Source organism: Rattus norvegicus, chromosome 3, assembly GCF_021556685.1.
Source record: "Rattus norvegicus strain SHRSP/BbbUtx chromosome 3, alternate assembly SHRSP_T2T, whole genome shotgun sequence".
In the NCBI taxonomy this organism is placed as follows: Eukaryota; Metazoa; Chordata; class Mammalia; order Rodentia; family Muridae; genus Rattus; species Rattus norvegicus.
Window position 1 is genome coordinate 101978653 of NC_141536.1, and position 18846 is coordinate 101997498.

At 39.9% G+C, this 18846-nt stretch overlaps 1 protein-coding gene across 5 annotated transcripts in view; it reads left to right on the forward strand.

Moving 5' to 3' along the window:
- Cdin1 (CDAN1 interacting nuclease 1) overlaps window positions 1–18846 on the forward strand; it is a 205067-nt gene that overhangs the window by 40670 nt on the left and 145551 nt on the right. For 4 of the 5 annotated variants that reach the window (NM_001399491.1, NM_001399492.1, XM_087653840.1 and 1 more), the window contains 4 exon segments: window positions 6205–6250; window positions 7135–7199; window positions 15142–15202; window positions 18780–18846. The exon segment at window positions 18780–18846 is cut by the window's right edge and continues 6 nt beyond it. In NM_001399491.1, coding sequence (NP_001386420.1) covers window positions 6205–6250; window positions 7135–7199; window positions 15142–15202; window positions 18780–18846 — 239 coding nt within the window. 5 annotated transcript variants of the gene reach the window in all.

The following is an 18846-nucleotide window of genomic DNA, read 5'->3' on the forward strand; positions in this document are numbered from 1 at the left end:
GCAAGATGCACTTTTAGCTAGACTAACGAGTTGTGTGAGAGGGGGAAATGACGGAAGAGAACTCTCAGGAAAACCCAGGAAAGAAGCAAAGATCCAATGAAAGCAAAGTGGATGGAAGGCTAAATCAGATTCCAGAGGAAGTAAGACAGCTTCAGCAAAGAGGCAGTCAACGGAGCAAGTGTTAGAGAGGTTTGGTAGGAGAATATTGTGTTGAGCTTTAACTTATGGAACATTGCCTCTGAGCTCATTTGTTAAACACTCGGTCCCTTTCTGGTGACTACTTTAGAAGGTTTGGAAACCTCAGGAGATGGGACCTTGCTGGAGGCAGGAGCTCAGTAGGTTATGCCTAGTCTCCAGCCCCTTCTCCTCTCTGCTGCTGCTTCTTTCTACGTGTACCTTGTGATCTCTTGTTCTGTGCAGAAAGCACAGGGACCAAGCAACCACAAAGCAAACCTTCAGAGGCTTAGCCTAAATCACTTCCTCCTTAGGTTGTTTCCTTAGGTGTTTTGGTCGGAGCTACTCAAAAGTAAGGAAGCAGATGGCTTTGAGATTTAGTGATAAGGAGTCTATGACGTTTGTGTCCACTGAGGGTGGAACAGAAGTCAGGCCGTGAGGTAGATGAGGTAGAGGCTTAAGGGGATTTATGGAACCAAAGGCCTGTTAGAGCAAAGATGTCTTGATGGGAAAGAAGTGGTAAACAGCCAGACGTAGCCATGTTCCCTATGGTTCCAACAATAGTGGGGGTGAGGGAAGAGGGCGAGGGAGAGACTGAGAGAGACATTAAGTTTTAAAGGAAGGAGGTGAGGAATAGCCAGAGGAGAGAAAGAACTGAAGAAAATTTAATCTTATTTGATAAGGGAAATAATATAGTACAAATATCGTCACGTAAGGGCCACCATCAGATCTCACTGTTGTGTTAACCTTTTTGTTCATAATAAAATGACTACACATTTAATTCAAAACATCTCATAGAGTAGTTTAACCTGTTAAAAATGAAATTTAAAAAGATGTTTGGTAAACATTTCCCATTAATTTATTATTTATATAATTTGTTAAGCTATCAGAGTTTCTTAGGAGACAAATGACCAGGAGTCTGGACTGCCTGGCATAATTAAGTACCCGTCACCCAGGCTTCTATTCTCTTCTGATTTATGTTATGGCTTGTTCTGAAAAGTTAATACTTAAATTTAATTAGGAAGGTAAGAGGTATAGATACTAAGACTGTAATTAATTGGAACATTTGGAATAGGAGGCTTTAGAGCAGAGAGAATTCTGGAGATCAATTTAAAATCTAATGGCTCCTCAGTTATTTCCTGTGTTTACCTATTTAGTTTCTTTATGAAATGTGTTTTGAGATATAAATGTCTAGAGATTCATAAGGAGACTCTTCCTCTCCCTGTTTGCTTAGGCACTGCTATGTTCATAGAAAGGAAGCATTTTAACACTCTCGGCATTACCTTCCCCACTAGATTAAAAAGATAGTCTATTGTAGGTATGATCGACACCTGCTATTTCTCCCTCTTCCCCTTCATGTGCGGTAGCCATGCTTAAGCTGACTGCTACCAGCCTCACCTTTCTTGTACTGCATCCAGAGATGTCCATGAAAAGTAAATGGTAATACTTTGTGTAGTTCCTATAAAATGTAGATGAAATTCTGTAACATGGTAAAAACATTTTTTAAAATTTGTTCATATTGACAATCTGCTAGTGTAACTTCTCCACGTTCTGTCTTTAGAAAGTATTAAGTATCCTAGCAGTCTGTCCTTCCTTATTTGAAGATAAACGCTCTGCCGTGAGACCGACACAATTGTGCTGCATTGTGTAGTTTCTTAGGGTTCTGTACAGTAGCTCAATTCAGGTCTCTTTAAATCTAATAGCTAACAGCTTGAGTTTCTCCTGATTATTGAGTTTGCCATTATTACTGCTCAATTTTGCATGTTCCTTCATTATTCCCTATTTTCTAGATGTTTACATGTTAAAAAATGTTAATCTTTGAAGACAACATTTTTGGGAGGCTACCTTTAAAATCCTTAAATTGTAATTCAGTTACTCTTTGGTCAGCTATAGTCCAATCATGTCCCAGGCATGACTTTTGATAGCATTATGGGACCGTTGGACAGAGTTTAGAGACCAGCCGAGATTGCAGGAGCACTTATGGGCAGCTCAAGCTTTGGGATGGGACCATAAAGACACAAGAGTAAATGGGAACTGCGAGCAGTGAGCTGCACCCTTGTTTAATGTGGATGGGTCACTTTCACAGGTGTGTAAGATGAGCAGCTAGGTGACCCGACAAAAATGCATATCGCACAAGACATTTCTTGTAATGCCTCCCAACTACCAAGTTAGCAATCCCAGCTTCTAGAGCACATACTTGTCATGGTGGGCTAAAAGGATTCAAAGGAAGATCAGAAGGATCACCATTTCTTAGCTGGAAAGGAAAACCATTGCATGTGGGTCTTTTAGGTATTGACCTAAGTGGTTACTTGGTTTTCTTTCGTCTTTTACAAAGTATTAATTTGTTTTACTGCAGTCTGTTCCACGTGGTACTTCTTTGTTCTGTTCACAGTAATTTAGAAAGAGTAACGTTAGTGGAATAGATAGATACCGCTATCTTTTATGAGAGAATATTACAAAAATATGTTTTACCACTCAATTTTTAGATCCTTCATTTGTGTAGAGACACACAAATCCATATTCTTTACACGGGTGCAGACTAGATGATTGGCTGCAGTGGGATCTAGATTTTACACAGAATGTGTATTTTTTATAAGTGGGAAACTCTTCATTAAGCATTGTTTTATAAGATTAGCACCTTAGAAAGTATTTTCAGCATTTATACGTGAGATGCTAAGTTATGAAATGAAAATAACTTTTCAGTACAAGACGTGTACTAGCTCAGAATCAGCCCATGCAGTAGCTGTAGTTAAAAAATATCTGTAAGGAGGTTAATGGGAAGTGCCTACCAGTCCTCTTACCTTGGACTGTTTCCTGCCATCAGGAGTTCCTTTGCCTTTCAACACAAAAAGAAAATAATATTTTATGCAACTAATTAAAGGAAAACTGCAATTTGATTTTTAAAGAATGGAATATTAGCTAAACCCATTTAATTTGGTGAAAGCATTTGACTTCTGTGCTTCAGTTTCTATCAGGAAAGCAGCATGTTCTACCTCTCAAGGTGGTCTGTAATGTAATATAACCTCACAGATGCCTGGGCAGAGGTGTTAGCATGCATGACTGGCAGAACCATTTTCTAAGGAACTGTCAGGAAGGCACCAGTACATGGGGATTAAGAATTTAGGTCCTGGAATTAGATGTGGTTTTTATTCACTACCTTATCTGAATGCCTAATTGTATATTTTGAATTAATGTTTCTTCCTGCATTTCTTCATCCTTGAAATAAGACAAATGGCGGGTGAGGATGTAGGGTAGTGAGTTAACCTCTCAGAACTGGACACTAAACCAACTGGACTTTACTCTTGCCATGGTGTGAATTACATGCAGGAAACTGCGTGTGAAGAAACTTACTCTAACTTTGAGACGTCTTCTGGGTGGAGACTCCACAGCCAAGGCTGCGGGAGGACATATAGTCACTGCCCTCTAGTAATGCAGTCCAGAAACTACTGCTCTTCTTCTGGCCTACAGCGATTCCGGAACCTCCCCGCCTTCCTGTCCCTTTCTGAGACTGTGGCATGTGTGCCTGCCCAGACTTTACCTCCAGGACCTCTTGTCAGCATCAGCACACTGGGGAGGGTTGAGGAAGAAGACCCTAGGTCAGTGCCCAAGATCGCGCCAAGGCTTCCTTTCTGGCTTTTCTCATTTGCACTTGGTCAGGTTCTGTCTTCCTTGCCAGATGGACACAACTAGAATAGAGGGTTGACATGCAAATTTTTTAGGGTATCCCTCATTTTTCCTAAGCCACGTTTGTTGGACAAAACCAAAGCGTTCTTAGAGCCAGGCTTCCTTGTAACACGAGTTGTGTTCTGGTTGTTGTTTGTTTTGTTTTCACCAGGGTTTGTGGGTGGGATTCCTTTAGCTTCTTTCTCACAGAGAAACTGGGTTGCTCCCTTAGTCTCATACCCATGCCACTGAACTAAGAAGTTTAAAGACCTTCTCTACTTAAACACATGGTCTCACCCTACAGTGCTCCCAAGTCCTGACCAGACTCACTTGGAACGGTTTGTCCTTTTTTTTCTCTTTTCTTTTCCCATGACAGTATTTCCTGTGTAGCCCTAGCATCCTGAAACCCCCTCTACACCAGGCTGGCCTCAAACTCACAGCTCTGGCACCTTTTGTCTTTCCAACAAATACTTCTATCATACTCTTAGAAACCTAGAAGTAGGTCTTCTGTGTACTGCTAAATGGCTAATAACATCAGTCTGGTTTGTACTGTGAGGAGAGGTCTCTTACTCATGGGTAAATATGAGGCACTTTCCTTTTTTAGAGTGGTTTACTCAGATTGGACCTTCATTTTGGCATCTGTTCAGAAGCTTATGTCAATAACCCTACCAAGGTATGCAATTTGCATTTTACATTCTGACAAGCCAGTTACACACACACACACACACACACACACTGAGAGAGAGAGAGAGAGAGAGAGAGAGAGAGAGTTAGAGAGAGAATTAGAGAGGAAGAGAGAGAGAGTTTTTTAAAAAGATAGTTTCTAATTTTAAAAGGAAATTGAGAAAATTGACTAATAAATTTATAATTGTCCTTGGTCATTTCTTGGTACTTTTTGACATACTGAAGTAGTTCTTTAATTTATATATGCACTTTCCTTGGTGACCATCTACACATCTCTCCCAACTCCCAAGATGGTCCCAGTTTGTCTGTCTGTCTGTCTGTCTGTCTGTCTGTCTGTCTGTCTGTCTCTTTCTCCCTCTGTTCCCCACCTCTCTTATGATAGAGTTTCACTCTAAAGCCCAGGCTGGGTAGGTACTTGCTATGTAGACCTGAAACTTGTAGCAATCCTCTTGCCTCAGTTTCCAGAGTGCTGGGATTATATTACAATTATTCTTGTATGTATTTGTGTTGAATATGTATGTATAAACATGCATGGGTGCATGCATGCCATGGCACACATGTAGAGGTCAGACAGTGTGAGTCCTAGGGATTAAACTCAGGTTGTCAGCACCTTTACTCTCAGAATTATCTTGCTGGCCCTATGGGTTTTCTTTTTTCTTTAAAACCTTCTCATATAATTTGGTCCTGGTGGGGAGGATCAGAAGCCAACCCCCATGATGGTTTCCAGAAGCTGCCGGCAATGACTCTGAGCGAACAAACATGGGATCATTTTTATTTCAAATTCTCTGAACTGGTGACATGCTTGGGTGGGCTCATTCATAAATAAAAATATTAATGTTCGCAGAGTGCTGGCATACTCTGAACATCAAATTATGTAAATCCCAGTCTCTTCAGTTTGCATTTACTAGAGGACTATATCAAAGGTAGTTATTATCAAGATAGGATAAGGTGGATGTATACACCAAGGCTAGTCAGAGGGTAGTAGTGGATGCTGATGATATTTTAGAGGACCATCCCATCTCTAAAGGAGACAGTTACAGATGCAAACTCCCTGTTTGGAAAGAAGGTATCCCTAGTGTTTGGTGCTGTGACATCCTGGGTAAAGGTAAGTGTAACTGAGAGTGGGGCCCTCTGTAGACTGCCACTTCCTGATGCCTCCCTCCTCTTTTCAGAGCTTGCCAGTAGGTAAGAACGTTCCATTAGCCTCTGTGCTGTATCTTGTTAACGCCAGTGTTTCCCCTCCAGGAATCTGGGATAGCCAACAAGATAAACCTGGGAACGCTGTCCGTCTGGGAACGCTGTCCGTCTGTGAATGTGCTCCTTACTCTTTCTAGGAGTAACTCACTTGTTTGTGGCAAGAAACCTTTTTCTTGTGGCCTTTTGTAGTATAAAACCCCATTTTATACTGCGGATCCGATACAGTCATCCTGAGGTTGCGGAGAATCCAAGTGATATGCTTCCTGCATCAGGACCAGCTCTTCCTCCCCATCCGCTCTTCCTCTCTCCTTGACCTCATGGCAGGAAGCCTTTGTGTGAGGTTCTCATCTGGAACAACTTCTCCACACTTGTTTTCGTGTTCTGTTGGATTACAGGGCAGCGGGCCTACCTTTGAAGGTCCTTTCTCTTTTATTTCTTTGCTGTGCACTCCAGTAATTAACTTTGTCCTTCTTTTATTTGTTCCAGTCAATCGCAGGCCACTCTGCTGAGCATCTTCTCCCAGGAGTACCAGGTTAGAAGTTTTCTCCTTTGTGAGGGTTGACAGGTGCCTAATTGAATGATGAATGTCCCTTTATTTCTTTGTAATTGAACTGCCAGCTCTCTGATTGGGTTGGAGGATGTTCTCCTTTCCACATCAAGCAGCGCCTGCGTCTCAGTGGAGGCCTGCCAAGCCTACCCATCCATCTGTCTAATAACATCTAGCCTTTGCTTATTTGGTGGACCTGTAATAAATTATGCTAAAGCATTATTATTCTGACAATAATAATTTCCCCGTGTTGCGTGGCTCCATGTGCTAAATGTTTGCTGACTTGCACTGTCAGTGCTGCTTCCCACTGCTGACAGAGATGATGATAAATGACCACTGCTGGAGTGGCAGAAGGCAAGAGAGGCAGAAAATGGAGTCATTTATCATGAGATGACAGGTGTCAGTCAAGTGGCAAGTCTCTATGGAATTACTTTTTGTAGTTTTCAAATAAGTTGTTTTTAAGCAATGTTCTTCCTGGTTAAATATGGCAATTGGGTTGTAAAGCCCAAGCGCAGAGGACTTAGATGGAATTGAATTGAGGGAAAATTAATACAAAGGTTGGAAGAGGGGACAAGTTTTCCTCTGCCCTCTGCAGCCCTAAGCAAACTTATTTAGATTCAATTACTATGACCCTGGTGGCTTTTACATATAGACTGTACTTGTGGTACAGTCTGCAGACATCCCAGCCGAGCAGGAAATTAAAATGCATACATGTAGTAGCCGGAACAGAAATCCTGCCACCACCCAAATCCCCAAGCCATTACCCATTTGCCCAGTATGTTGCCACTGGGATGAGGAAATATGTCTTTGCTGTTCTTGACTCTGATCTGTGACACAACATAAAGATGTGTTTTTGTGTTTTGTTTCAGAAACATATTAAGAGAACACATGCCAAACATCACACTCCAGAAGCGATTGAAAGTTATTACCAGAGGTACGACCTGCCTGCCCCACTAGAGGGTATCGCAGCACCTATTAATTGCTATAATTATTAGGAATAAATTAGATCATTAAGCTGCCTTTCTGTACTGTTTTAAGACTGTTACTTAAGACTCGTAGTGTATTTTCTAATGAGTTTTTAAGTGCTCTCTGTGGCACGTATGAAGAATATGGCACGGGTGTCCATTTAGATGTGCACGCATGGGGAGTATCAGATGAAGACACTGTCACTGAGTGGATTTGGCTACGATCACTTTGAGTAAGCGCACATCTTTTATGGAGACATTTGTTCATGTATACATGTGCCCTACGGGTACATGCGGCAAGTTTTCAAACCAATTTTTGTTTATTTCTTATTCAGATACAGCAAGCTGGTAACAGATGAGTTTGAAAATCCAGTGTGGTCTTTTGCCTTATGTCTGTTGTGTTAGCCCTTTTAGATATTTGAAAAAGACCTTCATCAAATAAGCATGTATGGAGATAATCATTGTATACAAATACCATGCTTTAACGGGGGCTTTATGTTTTTGAAGAAAATCTTGAGTGTTAAGCCAACAGCATAGTTTCCTGAGAATATTTAAATTTTAGCTTTATTATTCTAGACTAACAGCCCTTTAAAATAGTTCTGATTTTCTTAATTCTGACATTAGTTTCCACCATTTTGATGTCAGAATAAATAACAGTAAATGGTAACAGTATATCCTAAGATTTCGTTATCATTCAATTGTTGATGGGCGACTAGGTTGGTTCGTTTTCCTTGCTATAGTGAGTAAGGCAGAAATAAACATAGGGTTCAGAAATCTCTATGGTAGGGTCTGGGGTTTCTGGGTTTAGGCCCCAGAGTAGAAGAGCTGGGACAAACAGTAGTTCCATTTTAAATTGTTTGAGAAATCTCCAAATGGATTTGCACAATGATCATATTAACTTGTACCCCACCAAGAGAGGAGTAAACATTCTTTTTTCTTCCACATTTCTCCAACATTTGTTGTCAGATTTGTTGATGAGAGCCATTCTAAGTGAGGTGATATCTGTTAGAAAGGAATTCCAGATTTTGGGTTGTGGTTAATTTTGGTATGTGATGTTTTTATTATTTGCAAGTTATTTTTAAATAATAAAGTTTATAACATTTTAAAAAATAATTGAAGTTTATTGAAGATGTTGAAATTGGATTTTCTTTTAAAAAGTCATTAACTGATGAATGATCTCCTTCGTTTTAAGTTAAAGATACTAAAGATGTGCAAGATGAGTAGATCACACACACACACACACACACACACACACACACACATACCACACATTTTATCTAGAATTCCTCTCTAAACAAGTCTTTGAAGATTTCAAGAAAAGTCATAGCTAACTTCATAAAATTTACATTTTTGTTCTACAGGACCTATAATAGTTGTACGAAATCTACAATGCTTTGGCATCTAGATAATTTTAAAAAATACTGGTTTTCTTTTTCTTTTTATGCCAAGTAATTGTTTGCGTGTCATTCTATAGCTCAAGTTGGTCTCTGACTTGGCAGTTTACCTTCTTCAACCTATGTTTACAGACCTGTACCACCATATTTGTGTAAAAGGAAATACATTTTTGTTTGTGAACTTTATAGTTCTAGACTGTCAGTCGGGGCCGTGTTGCGAAGTAAAGCCTTTGATGATGGGAGAGGAAAGCAGTATTCGAGAGAGTAATACAGTCTCTGGCCTGCGAAATGTGAGGCCCGACATAAAGCAAAAGGGCTGCCTGCTCTCATGCTCACTTACGTCACTGTAAAGACCTTTAGTCACTTTATATGAAAACCAGCTAATATTATATATATCTCAAGTCTAGTGACACAAGCTTGTAATTCCAGCTTTGGAGATGCTGTGGCATGAGGATCTCAGGTTCACAGATAGTAACTTTGTGAGACCATATCTGGCAACATAAAAACAAAGAGTGTTTGAGTTGCAGTCTGGTGTAGGGTACTTGCTTAGCTTCTGCAAGGCCATGGGCTCTGTTCTCAGCACCAAGAAAGAGATGTGTATATAATTACTAATCTTTTTTCTTATTCCATTTATTTTTCTATTATCTGGATAGTTTTCCTTTAAAGATAAAAAAGAGTTTAAGTACAGTTACTGCGTAATGAACAGCAGGTAATGAGTAGAGAGAGGGGTAGTAACGAGGATGTAGAAACAGATTTGCTTCTTTGCATTTTTTAAATATGAGCATCTCAGTTATGATGAGGCATTGAAACATTTGAAATAAAACCAGAACAGAGGCTATAACAGAGACTCAGAGGAAAGGCATCCCTGCAGTGTCCTGATCCACTGGCAGTCCCTCCCCTCAGTGCCATGGGACCAGCCATACTGTTACCTTTTAGGCAGAGCCCCCTTACCAGCCTGCCACTGGGAATGTGCAAGTCAAATGTCCTAGGCTTTTCTAAGGTAAATTGGCTTTCAAAGGTTCTTGTTTGTTTTCTAGGTGGTTAGAATAAAGGCAGCTTGTGTTTTATCCACACATATTTAAGCAATGGGAAAATGTTAATAACAACTTATTTAAATTTTTTTCCTTTATGAAGGCAATACCACCTGCCGTGAAAATTAAGCACCTTTGCGATGGTATAGAAAGGAGTAAGTGACTGCCCATAACTGTGCCACTCAGAGATAACTACTGGTTAAAATTTCATCCCAGCCTTCTAACAACCCACTTTTACATAGATGAGGTCATGTTACATGTGTAACAATGAGTCCTGGATTTTATTGTGGAAAACTGTATATGATATAATACTATTTGTAAAAAGCCTTTTCTTTTATGACTTGCCTCACTTCACCATGTAAAAGACTGACTTTCCCAGGTTAGTCTTCTGAGGACCAAATGTGCCCAGTGTTCTGATACTGGAAATAATACTGCAGTAAGCGTCTTGGTGCTTGACTCATTGGCACTGGTTGGCTTCTGTGTTTGTAATTATTGGTGCAAACAATGTGAACATGTAGAAATTGATTATGTGTTGTTGAATTACTGTCTAGAAGTGTCTCAGTTATGTTTCTGCCAACAGTGCGAGAACCCTGATTCCACATTCTAGCTAGCATTGAGGTTATGTCAGGTGGGAATTCGTAGGATCGGGAGAGCAGTAGAAAGTGCTTTCCTGAATTTTTGCGTTGGTGGGGGGAGTCTTCTCAGTTGGATATTTAAGGTTCATTTGAAAACAGTTCTCTATTCCTTTGGACTGTCTTACTTTATTTCCATACAGTAACATCCTTGGTGAAATTTATCTTGGTTCCGACCCATTTACACATAGGCTTTTTGGACACACATCGTTGGACTGTTAGTTACTTTTCTCATTGCTGGGCCAAAGTTCCTTACATGTATAATCTAAGGAAAGAAGGACTTGTTTTGACCTGTGGTTTGTGAATATATTCTGCATGGTAGAGTTCATGGCAGCAGAAAGTGTGCCTGATACCCTTTACTTAGGAGCAGACGAGGAAACAGAGAACAGAGAATACTGGTACTTGGCCTACTTCCAACTTCCTCTTTTAATTGCCCTCTCTTCCATTGCATGGGCCTTCTCTCCTCTGTCTCCTTCTGGAACCACCCTCACTACCCTCACATACTCAACTCTGGGTGATTCTGAAGCCAATCAGGCTGACAATGAATATTGACAGCCACAGCTGGTCAGATCTGTAAGTTCCCATCAGTAGCAGGTTTGGAAATCCTATCTCCCGTCTCTTCTAACCGTACTGGCTCAGGAAACAGTTTTCATAGCTATACAGAATCGGATCAATTGAATTTTCTAAGATGTTGACATGGAGAAAAGAATTGTTGAGACCTGATATTGACAGTACATGATAAAGCTGGTTTCTGAACATTGATTCCACTGTGATGCTAATCCTGAGAGTCAGCTTGATTGGATTGACAAATGCCTGGGAAGAGAGTAAAACATACTCCTCAGTTTAAATAAAACAAGGCATTTCTGGATAGGACTAATGAAAGAGGGAAGACCCACCTTGTGTGTGGGTCACATCATTGAGTAGGTTACTGGGAGTGTGTCTTGAGAGCCTATATCTTGCCTTGGCTCCTTCTGTCTGTCTCCTGGCTGACATTAGGTGAGTAGCCTCTGTCTTCTCCCATGCCCCTCTGCCAAGATTTGTTTCTCACCTCAGACCCGAGAGCAATGGAGCTGGACAGCCCTGCCCTTAAACCATGAGCCAAAATAAATCTTTTCTTCCTCAGGTTCGTTTTCTTGTCATGACAAGAAAAAGCCGAGGTGTCCAATAGCACCATTCCCTGCATATATTGTCCTGATGGTGATGTCCATGCACGTGGGAAAAAGACACAATTCCTGCCTTCCACTGCTGTCAGGAGGGAAAGATACCTGTGTCCTCACACTTGGGGAAGAGGCAGCAAAGGTGTATTTGTAGCACCCAGCACAGCTCTGTCAGTTCTCCACATGGGGTGTCCAGAGTAAGGGGAAATAGACCCATTTAGAAACAAGACTAGCTTTTACTGGCTTGTTGAGAGGGGGAGAACATTCCAAAAGAAGAGAAAACAGTGTCAGAGCTGCGGCTTGTTGTGTGTGTTTATACTGATGATGGAGCCCTGTGCATGCTGGGGAAGGGGTCGACTGTAGAACTGCATCCCCAACTCAACTGTTTTGTTTTTAAGTAAGTCCATAATGTCATGATCATTGACATTCCAATCACACATCCCTAAATAGCTCTTTGCTAAGGACCTTTCCTACGTGTGGGATGTATGTCTATGTTTGTGTGCGTGTGTGAGTGTGTAGGCCAGAAGTTGATATCATATCAGGGTCTTCTCACATCGTGGTTCATCTAGCATTCATTCGTTCATTCATTTACTTGTTTACTTATATATTTATCTCTTAATTGAGTTAAGATGAGTGAACCTGGAGCTGAATGATTCAGCTATATTGCCTGGCCAAAGGGTGCTGTATTTCCTCTCCCTCCAGCACCATGGCTTCAGATGTGCGTCACTGTGCTGGCCTGGGTCAGCAGTGCCTTGAGCTTGGTTTCTTTATATGAGCTACCAAGGAGCCTTTGTACTCACCACACTAGGAAGTTGCACTGATTGAATGCATGGAAACTGTGTGTGTTGGGATTACTGTTTGACGATCTTCTGTTGCTTTAAACTTGGGAGAAGTTCCCACTGTGGATTATCAATATAGTGATAGATGGATCTTTTCTGTGAAATCATGCAATTTTGACTCAAAACAACAATTCCCTTTACAAGTAGTTTACCCCCCAAAACAGATTCCTGGGTGTACTGCTTCTTTCACTTTATGCAAGGGTCAAGTAATACTTGGGAGTGGTCTTCCTGACCAACTCACCTAGTTTTAAATGTTAGCATAGCATGTATGACGCATTTATAATTTTTTAAATTGCTGTCTGAAGACTGTCATATCTTTGTGATGATGGAGATAGGGATGTTTTATTCCCTCTTGCTTCTTCAGAGCCCGGATTAAAGCCTAACCCAGCGTTCTCAAAAGTATTTGAAGTATACACGAATGCTAAGTACCAAATTCTAAAGCTACCTTGATAATGGTGTGCTGTTAAATATTGGACTCGGGTTGGAGCTCTCAGGAGTATGTGCTTCTCACGCTTTCTTGGGATGATACGGCCATACAGGTTGATTAGTTCATCCTCAGTGCACTGGAGTTAGAAGCTCATGTTCCCAGAGGCTGTGTTCTTTAAACCACCATTGCCCTGTTTTGGATTCTTTATTTGTCTTTGGGGGGACTGTTTATTTTTCCCTTTTTGCCCCTGGACTGTTTTCAGACCTACACTTGCTTTTCTCCCACCCATGTTTCTGAAGTCCCTGTTGCCCCATTGGTTTCCTATGTAACACAGTCATAGTTAAGTAGGGACCCAGTATGTGGAAAAGTAGACTGGTTAGAATGGCTTTGAAGCTGTACTAATGTCACTGCTCTCCCTATAATTTGTGTTGACTCTGCCTTGCTTATATTATTCTATAATACAGTATCTGCTGCTGGCAGTTAATCCCAGAAGTCATTTACTGACTTTATTTTTTAATATCAACAAAGAACTTTAATTTATTCAATCAAATAAGATATTTTAGAGAAAATATCCTTACACGATTTTGTCAGGTTGTCTAGTAAAGCTTTAAGACAAATATTTATAAGAAAAAGTATATATGTATAGACACTAGATAATCATCCTTTATAAGCCAGGAATCGTGGTACGTAAATTAAATGAAATCTAATTCCCCACTCTTCTAAGCCTGTCTCCATTGTACTAGGAGATGTGCTGGAGACAGACAAGGGAATTAGTCCTCCTCTTCCCATGGATAGCTTTGCTGTCCATGACTCAGGTGACCTGCAGTCATCTGCTCTGTGCATCTCCTGCTGACCTGTGTCAGAACAGAAGTAGCCTGAAGCTGGGTTATGCTGCCTATCCGTCATCTCACTTCCTCTGATGAGATAGGCCTTACATTATCTTGCATAGGGATCACAAGGAAGTTGAATACATTTCAGTAAGAGAGAAAGAAACCACATTTATATAACTTTTACTACAGCATGTTGTTCAGTTATAAATCTCTTATTCTGAGTTATAATCTTTATGCTGGGCATATCTATACATAAGAAGGCATCATACATGTAGAGGTGAGAGCTCTTCATCCATTCAGGCACTCACTCAGTATGTTGTAATGCATCTCACAGATAGGAGGACTTCTGTAGCTCTGCACCACATTAGTCCGAGTTCTGCAATAGAAAACTCATTAGCATATGAAGGGCAGTGAACTTACCCATGGTTGGTGGACTGAAGAACATGGTGTTCGACCTGTGTGTTCAGAGTTAAAACAGATGAATAGATGTAGCAGACAGTGTTGGAGGTGAGGGTGACCAAGTAGAGTTGATAGAAACTAGATTATGGCCAGATCTACTGAAGCTAAGTCAGGAGGACCACCGATTTAAGGCCAAACCTAGGGAGTTCAAAGCCAACCTGCCAAATTAGTGAAACCATGTTTCAAATTCAAAAAAGCAAAACAATCTTGCAATAAGAGCCCTGTGGTAGTGCCCTTGCCTAATGTGTGAATCCCTAGGTCCAATCACTAGTAGAACAATAGCAAAAAGACCCAGTTATAAGGAAACTCCAAGCACCTGGTAGGTGGTCATCATGTAGCTTTGGGATTGAAAGTGGGTTTTCAGAGTTCTTAGAGGAGGTGAATGCCACATTCAAATTTTGATGAAAACAAGCTGCCTTGTACTCCATATCTGGGAGAGCCAAGAGTTTTGTGCTTGTTTGCTTATTGAAGTGCAGTTTGATGGTATAGGCTCAGGTTATTACAGGAATCTAGGGTGGATGAGAAGATAGATGCCTCCAGTTGATTGTCAATGGTGGAAGGTCTCCCTGGCACAGGAGCCTGTGTGCCTATATGCATTGTTTGAATGTAGAGTCAGCTTGTCCCCTTTCTGTGTGATGGCTGTATGAGGCATAGGATGCAGTGGGTGGTTAGTTTAGAAATCACCTCTATTCACTTACTTTTCTTTTTTTTTTTCCATTTTAATTTTACTATAGTATTTTTATTTATTCATTGAGAACTTCACATTCACATATACATACACACAGTGTATTTTGATCTCCAACTTCTTCCCTTCCAGCATCTTGCTCTATTTTTTATAATAACCCACGGTGCCAACATCATGCCATCCATATTCAAATATGTGTAGGGTCATTCACTTACTTTTCAAAGTTAAGGAGCAGTGGAGACCGCTGTGGCTGTACCTCTTGCCTCCCTGTCAGTGGTTGGCTAGAGTAAGCTCTTTACTGTCCTTGCCCTTCACTGCTTCCCTGTGATGGCAGCAAGTTTTAACAGTTCTTGAGCTTGGCTTTTGCCCAGGAGAAACATGTGCACACAGGGGACATTGACAAGTCTGTGCTGGCCTTTCCTTGTCACTGCATGACCACTTGCCTTTGTCTACCTAGGTACCTGAGTGGTGTGGGGAAAAACGGAGCAGCCCCTGTGCTCTTGGAGCTGGCCAATGAGGTAATGTTATTGTTATAATTTTATGTAAACCTGAGATAAACCTAAGGGGCCTATCTAGAGTAGTGTTACTCAGAATTGTAATTAACTTTTAAAAAAGAGAGAGAGAGAAAGATTTTGAGGTGTGTTAGACATTTAAATTGCTCCCTGGTCCCTTTGTACTTTTAATAATTGGACAAAGAACTTCATGAATTAATAAATCAGTTGACATAATTAGTCTACTTCTTTTAAGGCAAATGTACGAACAGCTTCTTTGCTTCTTGTTTTGTGGAAATTTTCAACCAAACAGCTACAAACATGCTCTTAGGTCTGGGTGCCGTAATTTAGCATGAGAAATACCTATGTCAAGTAAAGAGACGTGCACCAAGGAAACCTGTGCTAACTGTTATAAGAACGAAGGGAAAACTTTTATATTTGACATTGTATTATTTACTTGATTCATTTTTCTATTTGTAAACTTTTATTTCATAAAGGATGCAAGCCTATGGAAAAGCATCTTCCCATAAAGAAACATAATATTCTTATTAACACCAAGTATAAAGTGATTTATGGAACTTATTTGTTACCTCTGATCTGCTCCTGTGTGGGAAAATAGCTAACAGCCTAACATTTTCAAAAGGAAACCCTGAAGATTTCCTGTGAATGAAGAAACTGCAGAAAGTTCACAATAGTTGCAGAGAGCCTACCGAAAAATAAAATATTTAATTCCTAAACTCTAAAATATTTATCCACTGTAATGAGAGCAATACAATATTGAGTCTGAGTTGGAATGGCTTATGCAAACCTCATAGGAGCGGCATGAAATGCACACTGTTTCTGTGTTGTGTTATAATGGAAAACAGAGAGGCAAGGCAGAAAATGTGTGTTTGCATTAAAGATGACTCTGTGCTGTGAACATTAAGCGTTACAGGAGCAGCAAGTTCTACATGCTGCATTAAGAAGAAAGGATGGCTTCTCTTGTCTGCACACTGCTGTAGTCAGCAGAAGAGCAATTACCCATCAGTTACCAGATTGTTTTAATAGTCTTGGAAAAATCATCACAGTCTGATAGGAGAGTTAACACATAGAATGAATTTGTCTTCTCTTCCTAGCAAAAAATGTATTTTATTTTGTTATTTCTGGAGCAGGGTGGGTGTTAAAGATCTCCAGACATTTTACTGTTGTTGTTGTTGTTCTAAGTTTGTATACTCTTAGTGACGTGAGGTACCCCAGCACTAGGGAGGATTTTGGTGATTGTCCTCTCTGAACGAGAAGAGGGAGCTAGTAGAATTGTTGGTGTATCCGGGAAAGCAGTGATGCAGACGTGGAGCTCGCTTCCACTGATGATGGAAGTTCTCTAAAATAGCATTTTATGTTCATTCAAATCCAATGTTTTTAAAAAGGTTTATTGTTACACACACACACACACACACACACACACACACACAGGATTTTTGCCTGCTTGTACATCTCTGTACCTTCTTTGTGCCTAATATATACCCATGGAAGGCAGAGGAGGGTGTCAGCTTCCCTGAAACTGGAGGCACAGATGGTTATGAGCCCCTATATGGGTTCTGGGAATCGAACCTGTGTCCTAGGGAAGAGTAGCCAGTGCTCTTAATCACCAAGCCAACACTCCAGCTGCTCATTCAAATTTTGAATGGATAGTTCTGTTGAGCATAGTTTATGGAACTGATCTTAGCCATTATCTTATAATTGCATGGAAAAAGCTAACCCATCACCATATATTTCCCCATATTAATATTTACTATTTACCATGAATATGTAGTAATATTTAGGCTCCCCAAAAGAAATAGCTGTTTAGAGATTTTTTTCCACCCTTTGTTTTGGTGCCCAGTTAGTGCAGAGGAAGCACTTTACATAAGATTATTAATACATTAGGGGGATTTGGAGATGGTGGGTACCAGATTATGGCAAATAAACACCCAAGCTCCCATGTTTATGTGCTAGTTAATACTTAAAGGACATACGCTTGTATCTAGTGGCGATTGATGTGATGGTAGTATTTTATGAGTCAATATATATTTAATCAGTGTAACTGTAAAAATTGATGAGAAATATGTAACTCATATATTATGTTGTACAGCAAGTCTCCTCATAGACAAAAGCACCTTGTTATTGTTGATTTGGGTAGGATAAGGGATCTAGGTACCCATCATTGATTTCATAAATGTCTTAATACCAGCTTTTCCTGATCAGGCCTGAAAACTCACATTTTAGGCAATCTTGTTCTGTTGGTGATTGTATGCTCCGTCATTTTGTTCTCTCCACACAAATATTTTCAAGTTAGATTTGAAGCACTATGAATTTTACTTACATGCTAAAATTTGACATGAAGCATGATGGCCCTATTTCAGAGAAAGATGGACACATGATTAATATGAAAATTAGAGAGATGCAGGTACCTGAACTAATAAGGTAGTCCTTATTCAGGCTGGAGTACCTTCAGTAATTTCACCATTTTTCATGTGTCAGCCCTGATGTGCGTTACTACGAATAAGCAGCTCCGTGGAAAGCATTTCTTTCTACTCGGGGAATTTAAGGGCATCCAAGTACATACATATTTGAAAAAAAAAACTGTTCATACAAATGAAGCTACCTTCTTTGTCTAGTTACTAAATCAAGATAAAATTTTGGTATGAACATAGGACTTGAGTACCTGTCAAAAAAAATTCCTAGTGATAATATATGAGGGATATTTCCCATTTTATACTCAGAGTGAAAAGGCTCCTATGAGGCAGGCATCACTGCTCTTAAAAAACACGTATTTCCTGGTGAAATTATTCAGGGGAATTAATAATCTGAAAAAGAAAATACTTTTGCAAATGAATAGGGCCCTATTATTTTTATTATCACCAACTGAAATGACTGTTTTGTTAGTACTGCTGGCTTCCTGTTTGATTCCCTCTTTAAAAGCTGGTTCCTTTTCTGGGCTCTGTATTTCTCAGCAGTATTTCAGACCACATCACTGTGGAAATTTATGCTGCACTTGTTATTGTGGTGTTTTATTCTTAATATTTCTGCAAAGTAGCTTTTTCTTTTATCATATAACCTATTTTGTATGTAAATAACTTCTAGCTAATCTCAGTTCTCTCTAAGGATAAAATGAAATCAGTCAAAAATCCATATTTCAATAATTGGGATGTTTGACTCAGTTTCTGAAAACTAACTGAATAACAAGTGTTTTTCAAATTTGAAATTGTACTCTAAAATAATATAAGTGTAGACAGTTGGATTAAAAAGAGGATTCTAGAATAGAAAACAACATTGGCCCACCAACAAAAGCTGAGTTTAGAAAGGCCTGTTTGCCTATTTGAAATAAGTATTCTTTCCAAGTGGTCCCATCATTCTCAGTTCCAATGTTGTATTCAATAAACTTGACCCATCTATTCTTTTCAACAGCACAGATCATACTTACCGTTTATTACAATGGAAGCCACTAAGGGTGGGAAAGATTTTAATGAATGATGCTTGTTACGGTTGATTAAAATTGACTTAATCTTCAGTGTTGACAAAATATTGGAATATCAACTACTGGCACAGCTTGGCAGTTTTAATTTTCTTCTTCTGTTTTATGAAGGTGGACTATGCACCCTCATTAATGGCTCGGATTATCCTGGAGAGATTTCTACAGGGGCACGAACAGA